The sequence below is a fragment of the Merops nubicus genome, unplaced genomic scaffold, assembly GCF_000691845.1.
Source record: "Merops nubicus isolate BGI_N331 unplaced genomic scaffold, ASM69184v1 scaffold6838, whole genome shotgun sequence".
In the NCBI taxonomy this organism is placed as follows: domain Eukaryota; kingdom Metazoa; phylum Chordata; class Aves; order Coraciiformes; family Meropidae; genus Merops; species Merops nubicus.
Window position 1 is genome coordinate 1 of NW_008623606.1, and position 20,458 is coordinate 20,458.

Genomic DNA, 20,458 nt, shown 5'->3' on the forward strand with positions numbered 1-20,458 from the left:
CGGAGGGGCTCGGGGCCGCCAGCGAGCGACTTCGTGACTGGGGCTGTAGCCTCAGAAGTCCCTTTGGGTCCCTTCCCCACGCCTCTGGGTCTGTCGTAAGTTGCACTGTGTAAAGGTACGGAAGAAGGGGCCAAGTTACATCCCGTAGGATCCGTGCTGAGCATTGAACTAGCCACTCTGTGGCGTAGGAAATCACCGAAAGCTGGAAGAGTGCTTCAGTCCTGTTCTGTAGTAACAAATCTTACTTCGTCACCATGCTAAGCACAATGATCCTGAATAGTGCTTTTCGGTTTTAAAATGCATTAGGAATTGCGGTATGACCAACGTGGCAGGCATTTCCTTAAAAAAAAAAAAAAAAAGTAAAACCTGCTTAAGGAAAGTGATGCAGTTAGGTGGAGTGACTCACCAAAGTGTAGTCAGTTATTGATAATCACAGTTACAGTGCCCTGTCCCTGATCATGTTTTCCTTTGATTTGGTTTTTTTTTGTGTGCATTTGCATCTGAAATATTTTTGAAATACTTTATTAATCTCATCATATTTCTTTTGAAAGCATACATGCGTTTCAGAGCTATATATCCAGCTGCTGCAGGATTGGGTGCAAGTGAACTTGCAAGCGAAACTAACAAAAGATCCTATGGAAGTTTTGCTTGAAAGCTTTTTTTGCCAGTCAGAAGCAAATAGATTTATTTATTATGATATGTGTATTTTTACAGTGTTACAGACTTAGTTTGTAGGCTAATTTATATGAAATACTGGAGATGTCATGTAAGTATAATTCACAAAAGCTGAACTGCATCTTTAGATCAACTTACTTAGAAATTAAGTAGTTTCAGTCTTTGAAGAAGAGGGGGAAAGCTGCTTAAAGACAGTGGGTAAAGTTCTGTCTTCAGTAAAGTTAATGGCAGAAAACTCCCACCAGATCTTCCCCTTAGTGTTTTTTTTTACTTTTTTAAATCAAATATGTTAGTTACCAGATTTATCTTTTTGTATTAAGACCTCTAAGGTGCTTTATGAAGCATGACACAATGATCTCTGTAGAATCAGTTATATAAAAGTTGAAGGCACAATGTCAACAAGACTTATGAGGCTTGGCTGGGGGAACTGGGGTTGCTTAGCCTGGAGAAAATGAGGCTGAGAGGAGACATTATTGGTCTCTAGAACTACCTGAAAGGAGGCTGCAGTGAGGTGGGTGTCGATCTCTTTTCCCAAGTAACAAGTGGTAGGATGAAAGGAAAAGGCCTCAAGCTGAGCCTGGAGAGGTTTAGATTGGATATTTGGAAAAAATTCTTCACAGAAAGGGTTGTCAAGCACTGGGACAGGCTGCCCAAGGAAGTGGTTGAGTCACCAACCCTGGAGGTATTTCAAAGATGTGTAGATGTGGCACTGGGGGACCTATGCCACTTAGGTGGACTTGGCAGTGCTAAGGTTTGCATTGGGACTCCATGATTTTCAAGTTCTTTTCCATCCTAAATTATCCTGTGGTTCTATAAAGGTTCTCTTAGGTCATTTGGATTATTTGTAAAGCTGTGCTGATGCTCAACACTGGGCAGCTGGAGTTTTTCACAGAACACTTGATTTATATTGTTCAGCAAGTCATGTAAGTGCTTTGTGTGCCATTGGCCTGCCTGTGTGATAGGTCTCCTGCCCACCTATCCTATAGATGGAGACACTTATTGATTTTAGATATCTGCTTGACTAATATTCTCTTCTGTTAATGTTTTCATTTGCTTCCACTGTAGGAAGTTGCAAGCTGGTTTTTTGATTATTATTATTATAGTTTCTCCTTATTACTTTGTTTTAATTTATTTATTGCTTTCTTATCACTACTACTTTGCTTACATAGCAACAATTTTCCTATTTGGATGCTTACTTAAATGCCACCAAAGACAGGTAGTCTCTTGCCAAGGGACAGAGAGGTTACTTCAAATTGCTCTTTTCAGTAGGTCCACAGCAATGGACACCTGCCACTTTGCTAGGCAGGGACATATGTAACCCACTATAATAAAGCTTTGTGTTTTTAGTTCAGTACTAAATATTATTTTTAACACTGGTGTTTTGGTGTTGTTTTTGTACTCAGCAAGCTCTCAAAAGATGGCAAAAAGCTGGTCTTTCTTGGATGCTTTTGAGTCTAACTTCAGGCCTCTGGTAGTAATTGAGCTTGCAAAAGGCACCAAAGAGGAAACCATAGAATGGTTCACTAAACGAATTGTGGACAAAAAAGCACATGGAGGTGAGTAGAGTATGACCTTTTGTAACATTTGAAATCAAATTTGCTGTCATCATAATAGAAAGACGTGCAGAAAATTAGTTTTTGGGTAATGCAGTTTAATTATTGTTTAGCCAATCCCACTTCATTTAGCTTTTTTGAAATCATTTAATTTCATGTAAGAGAAGAGCTTCATGCTGGTATCATGAAAATGTAAAAAGTCAACCCTTTTAACCCTGTTGTTAATGAAAGTATTGCACTTAAGGTCACATGTGTGTTGAACTCTAGAATCCTTTCATTTTTGCAATGAAGCTCTGATAACCTGTCTTTCAACATAGTTTTGATGCCAGTTTTTATATGAGTTGTCTACAGCACGTTTCTCTTGTTGCTTATGAGACCCTTGTAAGCCTTGCCAAAATGACAGTGCATCTCATCTGCTATCCTGTCCACAGGACTTGGTACCACATTGTAGAACCAAGTTAAGTTAGCAGGAATAATTTTAATCTTGATAAATTCATATTGGATTTTGATTATCTTTTTGCTAGCCTGTATCAGCGCTCCTGATAAGTAGGTCAAATATGATGGATGCTAAAATACTAGGGTTTTGAATTCTTATTTTTCTTACTTATTTTGCCTGTCTTTGCTTTAAAGGTGCACAACTGTTGGTTAAACCATTGGTCACGGAAAATGGAGCTGAAAATATTTATCTGGTTGGAGCCTCCCACTTAAGGCTATTGCTGGGAGCTGAAACTGTGGGTTTAGTGAAGGAATGTAATGATAACTCAATGAGAGCTTTTACATACAGCAGTAGAAAAACTTTCAAAAATTTTGCAGGTAAGCAATTTTAATAGTCTTTGTGATTGCAAAACTGTGGCTAAAAATTAAAAGCAATTACATCACTAAATCTTTCATGGTCTATTTCTTGAATGATAACAGTGCATGGAAATGGGAAGAACAAGCCAGGAAAAAAATACTCCTTTTACCTACGGAAATTCACATCATATAATATAATTTGTTGAAAATAAGAGAAGAAAAATAGTTGATAAACATGAGTCCAGGATTAACAATTAATGTTGCGAATTAACATAGCATTTTAATTTCTGTGAGCCAGTTTTGGGGCTTATTATCTTAGCTCGAGAAAACAGAAACATTTTGCCCTGTTTACATATCAAACAGAATGAAGTAATTAAATTCATTGAGTGGAATTAGGGCACGATCAGTGAAATCATTCCTTTCCCTCTTTTATTTTGAGGAGGTGCCAACACAGTAATGTACTACCCTGTAAGGTATTTAACTCCTGTACAGTGGTAGAACTTATTTTGCTCTCCACGTAAATATTGGAATTCCAGCTTTGTCTTGCAAATACTTCTCATGTGCTTGTTTTGGTGATGCCTTTCACCACATTTTCAATATAAGTTCTTGGTTCTGCTTAAAAGAGTAATAAAGTTGAGTTTTGTTGTTTGTTTGATGCTAGTTTATTCAACCCTGCTGCTGTTTGCATTAAGTGTTGCAGTATCTTTTATTTTGTAACCACGCTTTCTTGAATTTATAAAGCTTGAGAAGAATGTTTAGTTGCAGAAGTTTTATTTCTCTGTTTCATGTGTTTGCATTCTTAATGCTAATCTGACTGTCACTGCTAACAGATTCTCTAGTAGCACCTGGAATTCCAGCTACTGTAAATCTAAAAGATTATTTTTGCTGTACTTCCTGGTCTTTTTTCCTTTTTTTTTTTTTTGAAAACACTAATACAATTTTAGTTCTGTCAGATCTGATCAGGGGATAAAATAGTTGACCATGCTTATATGAGGTGAAGAATGTGTCGTTTACAAAAGAAGCTCTTCAGCCTTGTGTTGTCTTACTAATATTTCTAGTTCCCCAATTTAACTAATACTATATTCTTGCTCTTTGTACTGGAGGTGTGTTGCTGTTTTAGCTTCTTACTTAGTGTGTTTAGGGACATCCCTATAGTTTCTTATTCCTAACTGGGGGGGGGGGAAATCAATTGGTATTTACCTCAGGGAAATCAGACTGTTTCCTTCATGATACATTGATGGGGTTGACAATAGTTTTTTTTGCTGTAACTCTTAGTAATCCAGGATTTTTGGAAAAGGTTTCTTATTGTTTTACCTTATTTCTATGCTTTTATCAGAAGTAATTGTCTAAAATGACTTATTAAGTTGTATGGGCAATAAAAAGCAAGGTATTGTTATATTTGGTGTGAAATACTGAGATTTGTCCTGACATCTTACTGTTTTTTGTTATAAAAATACTTCAAGAACCGTGTGGCAGAAAGGAGTATAGGTGTTCTGAGACTGGTAAATAGTGGGTGCCTAGGTAAGAGTACCCCTTCAGCAGGGCAAGAGTGTACTATCCTAGCCTCCAGCAATTTTGTTCTTCAGGGGTGTTTGTCTCTTGAGTGATTTGTTCTCTTAGTTGATCTGAGTAGACAAAAATGTGGTGGCCAACATGTGCCAGTCAGAGAGAGCTTCTGAAATTGAGTTGTTTATTTCAAAAAAGTGGACGTTAGTTGGCAGTAATTGTCACATCATCTTATTTTTACCCCCTCATTTTGGTAATTCTTAATAGTTACCAGTTTTTTTTCCCTATGCTGCACAATTTCATACTACTATCTTTCTGATTTAGATGACAATCACAATTTCCTTACGATGTCAGAATGTCAGTATATCATCAAACATGAACTTGAAAATCTGAGAGCTAAAGATGAAAAAATGATCCCTGGGTATCCTCAGGCAAAGCTATATCCAGGAAAATCAATTGGTAAGTAATGTATTTTTTTGCTTTTAACTCATTGTTTTTGGTGTAGGATACTGTTCATTGTGGAAAAAAACCCTTAATGTTCCTGTAATATTTCATATTTTAAATGAAAATGCTTTTCAATTGCTTGAGAAAGTGCTTTTCACAGTGAGGGTAATCAAACATTGGAACAGGATTTTAGAGAAGTTGTGGTAACTCTGACCTGAGGGACATTTAGATCTTCACTAGATGAGGCCGTGAGCAGCCTGATGTAAGCTGGACCTACTCTGAGCAGGATGTTGGTCCAGATGACTTACAGAGGGCCTTGCATCCTGAGTCTCTCTGAGGTGAGACTCTGGCCCTATGTTCTTTTCAGTTGGATAATTTTAATGTATAGTGATAACTGATATTATTCTTTTTTATATAATTGGTACCTGTGGTGGTTTAGTCCCAAGCAGGAGCTGGGCACCGTGTGGCCACTCGCTCACCCCCCCCCCATATGGGAGGGAGAAAAGGGAGAAAAATACCAACTCCCATGGGCTGAGATAAGGAGAATTTAATACAACGATGCAGAAGGAGTAAACCATAGCAGTAACAATCTGTATAACAATATAGAACAAAGAGTGCAGGGAAAGATCTCTGCATGGGCTCTGGACGGTAACCGCAGCCCTGGGAACCCCCGGCCCAGTGCCCGGCCCTGCTGCCCGGGCACGGGGTCAGCCTGGCAGCGAGGAGTGACCCCCGGCTCCAGGGGCACAGCCCTGGCCCGGCCCAGCACGGACAGTACCAAAATAGTGTTTCAGAGCTATAAATTTCATAGTTGGAAGGAAGTAAGTTTTATCTTCTTCTTTTGATTTCGTTTATTTATATGTATGTCCTTTTAGTAACAGTGTCTCCATTCATTAGTATTGGTCACCAAAGAAAGTGGTCTGTGTGTATCAGTGCTTCAAGAAACGTAAATAAATATAGATGTCAGATGAGTTTCCACTGGTAATATTTTGTACAGCTCAGGTATTTTTCTAGCAATGTCAAGTAGCTGCCAATGAGAAACAGCAAAAAAGTATCAACCAACTTCCAGTGCCTCCCTTCTTCTCTTTTTGAATTTATTTTAATTTTTAGTACTTCTATGGTTGTAACTTCTAGTTTATGAGTTGTTTATCCATACAGGTATTATTGCTCTCTGTAACAAAGTTAAATACAAATTATGGAATATTTTGTTTTACAATGAAGATGGGTTGTAATTTATGATTAGTGTAAGTTCAAAATGTTTTTAGCATCTTTCCCATAATTAGTATAATTAGTGTTTGTTTTGCTGTGTCAGTTTGATTTGTTGTGCCTTTGTTCAAGTGGAAGAGCAAGACCTTTCCTCACAAATCTACATGTAGTATTTCAGTTCTGACCTGTCATGCTTTGTTATTAAAAATTTGTGTTTTCACCTGCGGTGGTTTATGTTGCAAACCTGTGGAATATTTACTAGATGTGAAAAGGCTACTTTTTCTCTTCCAGTGGACAGCACAGTCTTTGCAGGAATAGTAGAATTGTTCTCTGTTATGAATAATTTTTAACTAATGTGGAGACAATTTATTTGTTTTTAGGATCTAAATGCTAGGTTTATTTCAAAAGAGCTTCAGGCTTGCTAAGTATATAATGTTACCTGTTTGTGTGAAGCTACATTCCTGTCTTTTGGAGGAATACTAGGATATTTTGTTTTTCTTTTTCCTTCTAGTGAGAAGATTATTGACTAGTGGTATTCTAGTTCAGATTTTCCCACTGCATGATAGAGAAGAATTGAAGAAGCTGCGTCACACCTGGTATGGCCGAGTGAGAGTGGGCTACCAACCTTTAGGTATGTGAACACTTAATCTACTACAAACTAAGGACAGTGTTTCTTCTGGAGTTTCCTCTTCAGTTTGTGTGAGAAGATGAAGGAGCCCTTCTAACTTCTACTCCAACATTTAGCCTCTATAGCAGTGAAACCCGTGTGTGAAAGTTAAGTATTGTACCAAGAAGTCTGTTTCACTAAAACTTTACCTTTTCACCTTCCCAGTTACCCTCAGTTCCCACAGTTCACCTCCTCTAACATGACTTTTCTGCTCAAGTTGCTTTGTTGGCCATTGTGAACCAAAGTCTTTGTTTTACCCAGCCTTGCTTTTACTGGTCTCAGAATAAACAGGATGGCTTAGGCTCTGGTTAAGGAAACATTCACATTTCCAGACTTGTTGACATGCACAGTTTAGGTCTCTTCATTGAGTTCTCCTTGATTCTAAGATGGCTGTAGGATAATCTTTTGCTATAATGACTTGCAATTCGACCCTTTTAGAGTGCAGTGCTGAATGTGCAGGCTGCTGTTTCTTCATTTTCTTTCTTGTGGCTGCAGGAGTTCTATACATAGGCCTTCGGTTATAGTTTTCAAGTTGGAGCTGTGGGGCAGTTCAAAGGCTCAGCATGATCATGTAGTAGAGTCTTGAAATCAGACCGTTGCTCTTTTACCAGTTGGGTAAATTTTTCCTCTTTCAGCATTTCCCGTGTAACCTCCTGAAACTGTTCAAGGCTTGTGAAATTGGTGGCTCAGTCTGCAGATTCAGTGTCTGCAAGCTTCCATGTACAACATGTTGTTGCATGCCAGTATATTTTTAGACTCTGAATAAACTTAAAATGAAAACAGTCTTTAGGCTGGCAGTGTAGGAAGTTTAAGTTCTGGATTCTAAACCTGTTAACTTTACTTCGAGACATTAAACTTTACTGTAAGAAAATGAAAATCTGTGAGTTTGCCTAATTATTAATCTCTGCAGTTTACAGTTGCTTGAGATTCTTGCCTGAGCTACAGGAAGTTGAAGATCTGTCTGGATGATGCCTGCCTCCATAGTATTTTGTTAGGGGTCTTATTGTGTGCTTGTCTTTTTGTTTATGCAGTAGAGGGTTTTTTTTTTACTAGCATTCAATACACGCAAAATTACAAAGTAAATACCAAGAACCCTCTTACATATGTAGTAGTTTAGGGATATCTTTCATGTTGTGTGTTTGGAGTGTGAAGTGATGCTAATGACCTACACTTGAAATTAATTTTTTTTAAAATAATTTTCTGATTGTGAGGGACGTTGGAGTACTGATTCTTCTGTCTGCCTTATCTTCTTGCCTTCAGAGACTTACCTGATTGGCAGTTTTGAACTTATGCTATAGTGTTCTTGTAAACCATAAGCTGTAAGAATATTGTAGCATTGCACATGAGATTTTGATGTGCTAGTCTGTTACGGAAAATACATTTACGGTGTCAACTCGGAGGTGGCGATGTCATCCCTGTTTTATGTAGCTAACGGATACATAGTGGTGCCATACAAGCAATCTGATCTTCCAAACAGGCAAAGATAAAACAGTTTTTGGCATTCTAAACTCTGTTTGCTAGGAATTTCTGTATCTTTTATGTAGTGCCATTTCTAAATTATATTGAATAATACTCCCCCACTTTTTTTTAGTAGTAAGATAAGTGAGATCTTGTCTTCCTTAGAGGTAACACATCTGTCATGAAATACACCCATTAGTACTGCGTATTTCAAATCTTTATAACACCTGAGCAGACAACCTGGGTGAGTAAGAGTGTGTTTATTTCATCTATCAGTGGACTGCTGAAGGGAATGTCTCAGCCTGGATTTGCTATCTGATGTGTAAGACTTAAAATTTCAATATGCCTTTCCATATATTCCTTAAGTTCCTTGAAGGCTGGCAAAGCATTAGTGCTTTTTGGCCCTGAACAGGCTGAAATAAATTTATTTCCCAGGTGTATACGTGCCAGTGAGAAGCTTCAGAAGTTAGGTGTCACTTCCTGTTAAAGTTTGTTTATTATACCAAATATCTTCCATGATATCCTACTCATTCCTTAGATAGATTCTGTTTTCAAGAATGCTAGTGGTTTGGGATTTGTGTGTTGGTTTGTTTTATTTTTCCTCTGAATACCTGATGTTCACATGGTAAGCATTGAGGTATTTGACTTCCTGAATATATCTGTTTGTGTAAGTACATATCTAACATTTAAAAAATTGTCAAATAGGTTTCTGAGGTTTTTCTGAATATGGCAGAAGGAGGAATAAAAAAGCAATAATATTCAGTGTGTTATTTAGAAAAAAAAAATAGGGCAAGGAATAATGGGTTCAAACTAGAAGATTAGATGAGACTTAGATATAAGGAAGAAGTTCATGTTGGATGGGGCCTTGTGCATCCTGGTCTAGTGGGCGATGTCCCTGCACATGGTAGGAGGGTTGGAACTAGATGATCTTTGAAGTCCCTTCCAACCCAAACCATTCTGTGTTAAGTATAGCCTTTAACTGATTCATTTTTCTCTGCAGATGAGATACGCTGCTACTTTGGCGAAACCATTGCTCTGTACTTTGGCTTCTTAGAGTACTTCACGTTTGCTTTGATCCCAATGGCTGTCATTGGGATTCCTTACTATGTGTTTGCATGGGAAGACTATGACAAATACGTCATGTTTGCCACGTTCAATCTGCTCTGGTCCACTGTGATACTGGAAGTTTGGAAGCGGATTTGTGCCATCATGACATACCGTTGGGGGACGCTGTTGATGAAACGACAGTTTGAAGAACCGAGACCAGGCTTCCATGGTGTCTTGGGTATCAATCCTGTAACGGGAAGGGAGGAACCGGTGTACTCCAGCATTAAGAGACAGATGCGGATTTATCTGGTGTCCTTACCATTTGTGTGCCTTTGCCTCTACTTCTCACTGTACGTGATGATGATTTACTTTGACTTGGAGCAGTGGGCTCTGGATTATCATGAAGAGAAGGGGTCGAACTTAAGCAGCTTGGTTCTGTTTGTGCCCAGTATCATATACGCTGTTGTGATCGAAATTATGAACCGTATCTATCGGTGTGCTGCTGAATTCTTAACATCATGGGGTGAGAAAGTTGTTTATTCTTCTTCCATAAAGTTAAAAACCCAAATGTGTAGCATTTTTTTTGTAGAATACATTACAATGGAATGCTAAAGGAATTTCCTGAAGTAGATTTTTACTGTGGGGTAAAAAGAGATGGCTATTTTAACTTATGTTTATTTTGAATTTTCTGAGACTGCAGTTTCATGTCTGGTTTAATTTGGTATGAGTCTGGCATGCCATCAGAAGTGGGGATCTTGCCTTCCTTCTCAGCCGCTTTCTACCTTTCTGCTTTTGGTGCCAGAGTCCTCTTCCCTGATTTAGCTCTCTGTTTGGCTGGATTTGCCAAAGTGGGACACAAATACAGTGTATTTGCAAAAGGGACAAGGTGAGATCGTGAGGATGAGAGCTCGGAGGTGGATGGCCAGAGTGACCATCCTTGTAGGTTGTGACCCACAACCCAGGTTTGCTGAGTACATCTTAGTCTACTGATATATCTGTGCAGAGGGTGGAGGCACTGAAATTAATGAAACAGAATCTAAAAACATAACTAAATTTCATATGAGAGTGTTTGTGTATGCTATACATGTGTGAGAAAGACTGAGATTTCACATCCTTATAAAAATATTTTCTTTGGGCATTCTCAGTAGAGGAGAAATGTTACAATAGGTTGCCTATTTTTTCCATTCTGCATGTGACTTATTTAACAGATTTGGCCTTATGTGTTATAACCTAAGTTAGACTGGTGCCAGAAATAGATGCCCTGGGCCTGGAGAAGGCCAGAAGGAGAGCAGCTGAAGTGCAAGATAATGGATTCCAGCTAGTAAGTCAGCTTCAATAGAAGTCCAGCTTAAATGCCTCTGTTGCAAACACACCGAGGGTGGGGAGCAAACAAGAGGAATTATGAATGTGCACACACCTTCAGGGTTATGATATCATTGGCATCACTGAGAGAAGGTAGAATGGCTTCTGCAGCTGGAGCCTGAAAATAGGTGGATACAAACTCTTTAGGAAAGACAGGCAGGGGAGAAGAGGAAGGGGTGCCACCTTCTACATCAGTGATCATCTGCAGTCCATGGAATTTGGCGTGGGGATGAACGAGGAGCTGACTGAGAGTTTATGGGTCAGGGTTAAAGGGAGAGCAGGGGAAGGTGTTGTCATAGTGGGGGTCTGCTACAGGCCACCTGACCAGGAAGACCAAGTGCATGAGGTTCTCCATAGACAGACAGAAGTGTCTTTGCATTCATGAGCTCTGGTCCTCATGGGGGATTTCAGCCACCCTGATATCTGTTAGAAGGACAGCACAGCCAGGACATCAGCAATCCAGGAGGTTCCTAGAGTACATGGATGACAATTTCCTTCTTCCTGCAGAAGACAGAATAAAAAGGTATTGAAGTGAGGACTGGTTACACATGCCGAAATGATTCACTCAGCAAATTCAACCTGACAACAGTAATAGTAAAAGCAAGCAAATTCTTGATTTGTTTATGGCTGTTCAAGAATTTTATTTAAATAACTTTTAATATCTAGGTTTTGGTTGAGTGTTTGTTTTTTTTTTACCATAATGCAACAAAAAGCTTTTATGCAAAATACCCAGTTGTATTGATTAGGTAGACTAAAGTGTCTTTAACAGGTGTCCCAAGTTTTTTTTTAACCCAGATTTTTTTGGGTTTAAGCTGGTTTCATATATTCAGCAGCACACCTCGTGATAAAGAGGTGCAAGAGAACTGACCACTTAGTGAAAGCTAAAAGTAAAAATTGCGTTCACTGACTTGAATGCATCTTCTGTTTGTCAGGCCCAACTTCACGCCACTGTCAGAGTAGAACAATGCTGTTTTGTTATGAGCAAAGTCCATAGGTGACGTGTCTCCTTTCAGCCTTGTTGACACAGCTTATGCTAGTGTACTGCCTTTTGAGTTACTGCTTAGCCAGGGCTTTAAAGGTATAATCCAAGAAAACAGCAAAAATAAACGGGAAATCTCCCATCAACTTCCATTTCTTCCCCTCCTAGTAACCAGCCTTCACCAAATATCAGCTTCTGACAGTTTAACTCGAATGAGATTAAAATCTTAATTTTAGAATGAGTGATGCATCTGTTGAACTTTATATACTCTAGTCTTGCTGTAGAGATTAAGATCTGATCCAAATCTCTTGGAGAGGAATGGAGATATTTATATGAGCATTTACTGGTTTTGAATCAAGTCTGGCGTTATTTTTCTCAATGTATTTGATTAGTTTTGCATTTGTTTTCAGCCAAAGAAAAATCAATAACTAGTCACTTTTTGTTAAGTGTTAAGAACAGTGGATGTTTTTTCTATTACAAAACAACTTTTCTGAGAAAAAAAAGATGTAAAGAAAAGAACTTCTGCAGTAGCAAAGCGCTGGAGTTCTAGCCAAAAACACAATACAGAGATGTGTATATCAGATAAACTTAACAGGTTAAGTGAGCTACTGGTACAGTATAAAATTTTTGCCATAAACTATTCGCCGTAAACTAATAGTTAAGTAATTTTTTAATGGAGTAAAAATGTCTGCTTGCTCTTTATGTAACCATGTCTAGTATGTTAAGTGCTTCTGCTATTTACTAATCAATAATTTTGTTATTTCAGAAAATCACAGGCTGGAATCTTCGTATCAGAATCACTTAATTCTGAAGGTTTTAGTGGTAAGTGTGTAGGGTAAGCAGCTTTTAAGTTTATTTTAAAAGAGAACTTGTCATGTGACCTCTTACTTTCTGTACCTGCATTGTGGGACACAAGATTTCGCAGTGACTTTGTTCTTCAGAGGAACAAGTATAACCAAGCCTTTTTGTCCAGTTCTTAGTAGTAACTATAAACATCAAGTGTTATCACTGCTAGAAGCAGACATTGTCTGTGAAAATATGCTGTTAAATTTAGAAAGCGCAGTTAGTTAAAGAGACTTAGCTGAAAAATAAAGTCACTGAACAGAATTAGTTCTAACCAGGACAAAATGTTAAAGAAAATTTTAATGAACAACTTACTTCTGCATGGAAGCTATTTAGTCAAAGTAACTGTTAAGTTAGATGTTATTTTGCATTTGTGCTTTTGCTTGAGTACTAATGACAATATTTTTATTTGCAGTTCAACTTCTTAAATTGTTTTGCATCTCTCTTCTACATTGCCTTTGTGCTGTTTGATATGAAGTTGTTGAGGCAGGTGAGTTCCAAGAACATCTTAAGAGTGTTGATGAATCTAGGAAAATAAAGAATTGATTGAAACATGATTTTGTTTTTAATAATTTTTCTAAGATACTAAAAATTAATATTTCATATATGTTGTCTTAAAAATCCACCTTCCATATTTCAGTTCATCTAGCACAGTTGCATAATCATAACAGATTTGAGCAATTCTTTCCCTCTGTATAAACGAGGAACTGTTCTCAAATTGATTATTCACTCAGATGAGACTGGAAATTGACACTTGTTCCTTCTTTGCTTTTATGTTAGGAAATAGTTTTATCTGTAGGATATGGGCATGATTAAGTGAGGATCAGAGAATAAATAAAAGCAAAAATAATTTGTAGCTGGTATTTTGAATCAGCTTTTTGTTGTTAACCTCTTTTGCACTCAAATGCATGAAAAATGGGTATAAGGAAAATATTTTTGCTCTAAACATAATGAACAAAGCAACAAGAATTTAAACTCAAGATCCCTGTCACTCTAAAGACACCCCTAGAAAAACACATGACATGCCAGACGTGACATTTTAACATCTTCTCTAATTAAAAAGCAAGGAGAAAAAAAAAGTTAATTGTTTAGCTCTGAGATTGGCATTGGCATATGTTAAGTGTGCATCTTTATTCTTCTTTGGACTTTCTGTAATGTCTCCAAGATACATCAAGATCCTCAATATATTTAGACATTTCTACTCCTATGTTGTCTTCCCAGCACATTGCACAGAATGGGAACTAGAACACATTTTATATGCTGTTGCTAGTTTTGTTTGGCTGCCCTTCTTTTGTCAGAGTGTTAACAACTTATGGTCATACTAGAATGCACAAAATTGGAAATAATCACAGGTTTATCACAGTTCTGTTATTTTTTTTTTTTTCCCTTTAAACAAGAGCTTGGCTACTTTGCTGATAACTTCGCAGATCCTTAATCAGTTTGCAGAATCCTTGCTTCCTTACTGGCTCCAAAGGAGACATAAGAAGAGGATGAAGAAACAGATGTCTTCTCTGAAAACGGATATGGACCTGTCATTAGTTGAACAAGTCAACCTGGAGAAAGAAATGGGCACCTATTTTGTATGTATTACTACTGTAGAAAAGTTACAAGTTTTCTAAGCTGTAGTTGACAGAGGTATCAGCCAGTACAACCTAAAATATGTCTGGCCTGGCATCTTATTCCAGCTTCATCTGTTTTGCTGGTCATGTTGTTTATACAGCTCTACAGTGCACTGGATCGTGAAAGCTGCAGGGACTCCTTTACACCAGAACAGAGGGGTAGGAATGAACAGCTGAAACTGGAGCTACCAAACCCTGTATCACTGGAAGAAGTATTTGTGTAATATGCTCTTAATCTCCCAAGGTAGTCTGGCCTAGGGAAGGAGGAGGCTGTTTCTGTTTTAGTTAGGTTTTGCAGTGATACTTGTTTAAACTGTCAATTAAACTATAGCCTGAGAGAGTGCATTCATGCCTGGGTGAGGCCAGAAATGCAGAAGGCAGAAGAGACCAACTTTAAACCAATACTACTATTGGAAGCTCTTGCTTCTTGAAACTACAGCTTTGACATTCACTGTCTTCCTAGTTCCATTCCTGACCACCTCCTACCAAGTACAATTAATTACTTGCAGTTCTAAAGGAATTGACAAAGTAGACATCTGTATGTATGTTAAGGCCTTGTAGACTGGCCAACAACTTGCTTGATCAGATATTGCATCAGATGAAGCATAGGCAGAGTCTCAATATTGTATGATTTATACTCCATATTTTTACAGAATAAGAATTATTAATAGTGTGCATTTTACATAAAAGGTAGAGAATAGGCATGTGAAGTTTGGTATTTGTACTGTATCAGATTCCTCTCTTCCTGAATAAAGGTGTTGTGAAATGGGAAGGAGAAGAAGGAATACTACCTTTGCAACTGAAAAACTGTACAAATGTTATTATTTGCTTTCCTCTGGGAAGGTTAGTGTTTATCACATTTTATATGGAAGGAGATGGATTTAGAGAGCATGTCTGTCTTACAATGAAGAACACGTCAGAAATCCCAGAGGTAGTGTCTGAAACTGTAAATCAGCATAGTCCAGCACTGTGCCTGCAAATAGGCCAGCACGGCTCCAGAAGCATTAATGTGCCTGACAAAGTAAGCTCTACCTCTTAGACCTGAGCTGACTTCTGGTTCTCAGTTGGCACGTTCAAAGCCATTGCAGTGTCTCGAGTCACACGGCCCAGTGCTGCTTGTGCAGAGCTCATTGAATGTAGCTGCACCTGCTGTACTATTCTGCCCTGAATAATTTTCCATGGGGACCCAGCAGGTCAACGGTAGAGTTATGACTTAGCCTTGAAGGTGTCCTCTGCTAGCCCCAGTTTCCGTTCAAGGAACTGACTACTCAAGTCCTTGATTTTCAGTATAAAGATTTTAATTGTGCTGTGCTTGTGAATATGCAATATTAGACCACTGATGTGTTTGAAAGCAGTGTGCTGTCAGTGGCCACAGGTATTTCTAAAGTCAAATCTGTCACAAGGGGGAAGCATTTGACTGTGTTAAGTAACTGAGGAATTTAGCAGGAGTCTTGACAGGATTCTGCGTTTCTGGCTATTGTCTTTTTGATTTCCTTCCTTCACTTATTTGTTTACGTTTAATTCCCTTTTTTGTTTGTCCTCTTTCACTTTTTGAATCATCAGGCTTTAACCCAGTTTAAGATGTAAAAACGTCCTGCAATAATTTTTTAATTAACCTTCTTAAAATTTCCACTTCTGTAGTTTTCTCCCTGAATTTTTGTTTTCTTGATGTCGTCATTTATGTGCTGCTCTTGTGGCTGACAATGTCACACTCTGAAATTTTTTTAGAGACTCTTTTTTTCCTGCACAAACTGACATAAAAGGAGTAGGAGAAAAGTAAATGCTCCTTTTCTTTTCATACTCTGCTTTTCTAAAAGTCAGTAGGTTTTGGGCAAGGAAAATAGAAGAAAGGTGTGAGGAATCAGTGGCGATACTGTACAGTTTCCAGAAGGGAGGAACACAAAGGGAAGCATTGCTTTCTACCTGCAACAGTTGTCTGAGAAGGTGATAGCAAGGACAGATAGGTGACTAGCACTCCAGTGAGTGATGCTGCACAAATATCTCTAAGGAAGACATTACTAAAATTCAGAGTTCATACAAAACATTTCTGTGGATAAATCTCAATGGCTTTAAAATTTAGGTAGCTCCTGCAGATCGTTTTGTCAGATGCAGCTACACTGTGCAGCTTGAAAATGAGCTCAGATGAAGAAGGAAGCTCATGACCACTCCATGTTGATTTCTGAGCTTGCAGACTTCTACTGTGTCTCTGTTTCCTAGATAAAAAAACCCCAAAACATTAAGTGCTGGAGAGGACAGTCAGTTCAACAGCTGTAACCAAAAAAGATGAGAGAACCATGTCTGATGCATGGAGTGAAAATCAATTTTATGTGGTTCCTTTAACAATATCAGTTATTGTCAGGTCTTTTTTATTTCATTTTTGAGAGAGGCCGTTATGTTGGTCTGGGTGAATACAAGGTAGCTAGATCCCAGTTCAACTAGTTTGTGTTAGTTCACCATCCTTTGTACAGTGAACACTATTTAAAAATTATAGATTTGGTTCTTTACTTTCATAAATAATCTCTGCAATCATAGAAAACTTTATTAATACTACAAAACTAGTATGTAAATATATATCTCATAACCTACATGTGAATACTTAATCAGCATTTAAGTACCCATATTCTTGGTTTATAGATCAGGTGACAGATGTGTTGTGGATTTGCCAAAACAGGGTGCTTTTTTTTTGTACTATTCAGATGTCATTGTGCAGTTTCAACCTTCAAGTGGGCAACTAATTCTGACTTGCCCATTTTGAAATAGGCAACTCTTTTCTGGTATTTGTTTATCTACCTTTCTGGTTAGGTGTTTAATGGGCAGTCTGAAATACTGGGATTTTTCTTGTCTCAATGCTCTTATGGGTATGTTCTGCCAGTTTAAATGTATGGTGCTGTTTTCCTTTCCCCCACTCTTCCTTCAGTAAGTGTTTCACTGAGATAGTCAGGAACTTGGATGAAATGAATGTGTTAATACAGGTACTTCATATAATAAGTAGTGTGACCATTGCAGAAAATGCATTAGGCAGAAGGAAGACCCTTGACGTGCATTTATTAAGAAGTTCTGAGTAATTTAATAATTCAAAATAAACTAGATAGGGTTTTGTTGTTGTTGTTTTCTATCACAAGTCATTCTCAGCTGATTTGGGATGAGGAAGCATGTTTACAGCTGTATTGTTTATTCATATATTTTTTGTGGGTTAAAGTTGTTCTTATTTTTGCTCTTTTTTCAGGGTACATTTGATGATTACCTGGAGTTGTTCTTACAGTTTGGCTATGTGAGTCTTTTCTCAAGTGTTTATCCCCTGGCAGCTGTTTTTGCAGTGTTAAACAACATCACAGAGATATATTCTGATGCCTTAAAGATGTGTGGAGTTTACAAGCGTCCGTTTGCAGAACCCACAGCAAATATTGGTGTTTGGCAGGTAACTTTTATGTCTTTTTTTTGTATTCATTTGTTTTTTAAAAGAGATTTCAGCAAATGTATTTAAGCCACTTTAAAGCTTAGTAGGTACTTTGTTCTGTTCAATGCCTTAGGGTAGTATCTATCCAACTGTATATCCAAGTGATGTTTTTGGAGGATTTTTGACCACATGTCTTTCAATTTGCTTTGAAAAGAAAATAAATCCTTTAGTCCTTGTGCATCTATGTATTGATCTCCTGTTGCAACTGCAACAAAGCAAAGCTGCCGCATACTGCCTCGTGCTCTCCACAGACAACACATTTTAGAAATGCTAACATCTGATGCCATCTCTGAAGTCTGGAGCTCAGCAAGGGTTTTTAAAAAAATTAAAAACAATAGGTAAGTACTTGATTGCGAAGCCATGCTTCTGTGTGCCCTGTGATGACTTGAACTCAAGCTGACTTAATTTTAGAATAACCTGGACCTGTGAGTAGGAGATGGACCTTTCTGCACAGCTTGATCATTGTAGTCTAGCTAAACAGTTTGATGCTAGTAGTAGAGCGTGAAGGATTTTCCATCCTTGGTTGTTTGCCCACGCAGTCACGCTAGCACCAGCTAGTTCAGAGCCTGCTGACTGTGCTGCCTCAGTGAACGGATGCTGACTAAAAATAACTGTAGTACTCAAAAAAAAAAAAAAAAAAAAAAAAAAAAAAATTTTTTAAAAAAAAAACAAGTGTATAAAAAAAAAAAAAAAAAAAAAAAAAAAAAAAAGTTTTCTGAAAAGAAAGAAGGCTATTAAGCTACATCCAGACACTTTAGCATTCCAAAACAGCAGTGGTCTAATAATGAATGTGATGTAGGTTGGAGGAGATTTGTAGGGGATGATCCATGTTCTAGTTTTATCTAATAGCTTTTCTAATGATATATAATCGAGACAAAGGGCACAATAAACTAGTGGATTTTTTAATTTGGAGGGGCTGTAAATGTAGGTGCCAAATGAAATCAGGAGACCTCAAATGAAACTTACTGTAAAAACAGGCAAACTATTCTGAGCAATGGCCATTAAATGTGTACATAGGTACTGATGAAGTGGTCTTACAGGGGTCTTTTAATATTGTCATCAAAATGTGTAAATTACAATCTGATTGTATTTTAACGTGTGATGCATTTTCTTAGTCCAAATCTATGCTTCCAACGTCTTGCTGGCTTAGCTGCATTGACCAGTGGTGTGATCACCAGTTAAATGAGGCTGTGGTCCTAAGTCCCAAGACTGGCTGACAGTATTTTAGTAGCATTTGATTTTGCTGGAGTAATTTGATTAGTTCTAGGGAGCAGGCTGAAAAACTGAACACTAGTGGTGCAGTCACATTGGGTTTTTTATAGTGTAGATTTTAAAGTAATTGTAGAAATGCGTTTGCTTTGTGAATTAAAAGTAATGACTTAAAATTTTACTAATCTGTTTGATGTGGGAAGTTGGCTGAAAGATTTCTGTGAAAGAAATACTGGAATTATCAGGTGATCTGAGTCACCAAGTTGTTGTCAAGGGAGAAGTTACATCTAATTCATTGTGACAGTTGCTACAATTCAATGTCAGTCTCATTCCAGATAGGTCTTGGAATAGGTAACCATTATATTGCAGAAGTGGTTGTCATGCTATAGTAATATTTTCAGACATTTTGTGTGAGCTCTGCAGGCAAGACCTTCTTGGACTTAGGCAATTGTATGCATTTAAGTGTAAGTTTTTATTTCAACACATTTCAGCTTGTGTAACTGGTTTTGACTTAAGAAAGGCATTCTGAATCATCCTTACATTTTCCTGTTACTTAACATTCAGACAAACCCCCAAACCAGAGTGTTTGGACCATTAGCTATTTTAGGAATTTTGCTTTTTTTCCCCCTCCTTTTTCTTAAAGAAATGTGTGTTCAATGCAATGATAGATGAGTACATTCTTTTCTGTGTGTTCAGGTTATAAGTTACGCAGATACCAGGGATAAGGCTGCTTTCTGGGCCACTTTTTTCCTTCAGGATTATTCCAAATTTTTGAGGAGGTGATCTGGCATTACCTACCTCTAAAATACTGGTCTGTAAATAACTTTTCAAGGTCTTTACAGCAGTGTAACATTGTGGAAGAAGACTGTTTAACTCCTTCACCGCAAACACGCATTCGCACACAGAGAGACACCAAAGCAGAGGAAAGTTCAGGGTTGCCGGGTGGTCTTGTTGTGGAATTGTCCTTGTCTGTTCTGAAAGGTGGTGAAATTTGGACTGCTTGCCAAACAAGTCTTACCGTGTAGTATTCAAAAGACAAAGAAAAAAAAAAAGTAATGGATCTTATGAGGATTTAACAGAGAGAGGTATTGTCCAGAGCAATTTAGGGGCTAATAAATTAGAGATAAAGGTCATAACTGTAAATATATTTGTGTTTTATTTCAGCTGGCTTTTGAAACTATGAGTGTAATATCAGTGGTTACGAATTGCATCCTGATTGGAATGTCTCCACAAGTGAATGCCCTTTTCCCAGACTCCAAAACGGACCTTATTCTGACTGTAGCATTCGTAGAGGTAAGTCTGCCTTCAAACAGCACATGTGTTTTAGTAGCAGGTAACAAGAAAAATAGTGGAGTTGGTATCAGGAAATAGACATACCACTATGCCTTATATTGAAAGGAGATTAAGATTTCCCTATCAAAGAAGAGTTTCAAAGGCTTCCTTTTTGATTTCTTTAACTTCTGTGTTTTCATGTACTGTGTTGTTGCCATACTTTTCCATACATTCCCAAGATACTGCATATTTGTTGCTTCATGTGTTTCAGTAATTTAGTACTATTTCAAGAAGCAAAATAACCACAGTTTTGTGAACTGATTATTTATCCACTGGGTTTGTGAACTCAGCATATCTTATAAAGATTCC

The 20,458-nt window shown here is 37.8% G+C and overlaps 1 protein-coding gene across 1 annotated transcript in view; it reads left to right on the plus strand.

Moving 5' to 3' along the window:
• Positions 1 to 2,092: 2,092 nt before the first annotated feature.
• Positions 2,093 to 20,458, plus strand: part of ANO10 (anoctamin 10) — a 21,199-nt gene continuing 2,833 nt past the window's right edge. The window contains exons 1-10 of the mRNA XM_008945122.1: positions 2,093 to 2,231; positions 2,859 to 3,041; positions 4,851 to 4,985; positions 6,688 to 6,807; positions 9,302 to 9,871; positions 12,456 to 12,511; positions 12,948 to 13,022; positions 13,930 to 14,112; positions 17,378 to 17,569; positions 19,982 to 20,110. Of these exons, the coding sequence (XP_008943370.1) occupies positions 2,093 to 2,231; positions 2,859 to 3,041; positions 4,851 to 4,985; positions 6,688 to 6,807; positions 9,302 to 9,871; positions 12,456 to 12,511; positions 12,948 to 13,022; positions 13,930 to 14,112; positions 17,378 to 17,569; positions 19,982 to 20,110 (1,782 nt within the window). The remainder of the gene's footprint in view (positions 2,232 to 2,858; positions 3,042 to 4,850; positions 4,986 to 6,687; positions 6,808 to 9,301; positions 9,872 to 12,455; positions 12,512 to 12,947; positions 13,023 to 13,929; positions 14,113 to 17,377; positions 17,570 to 19,981; positions 20,111 to 20,458) is intronic.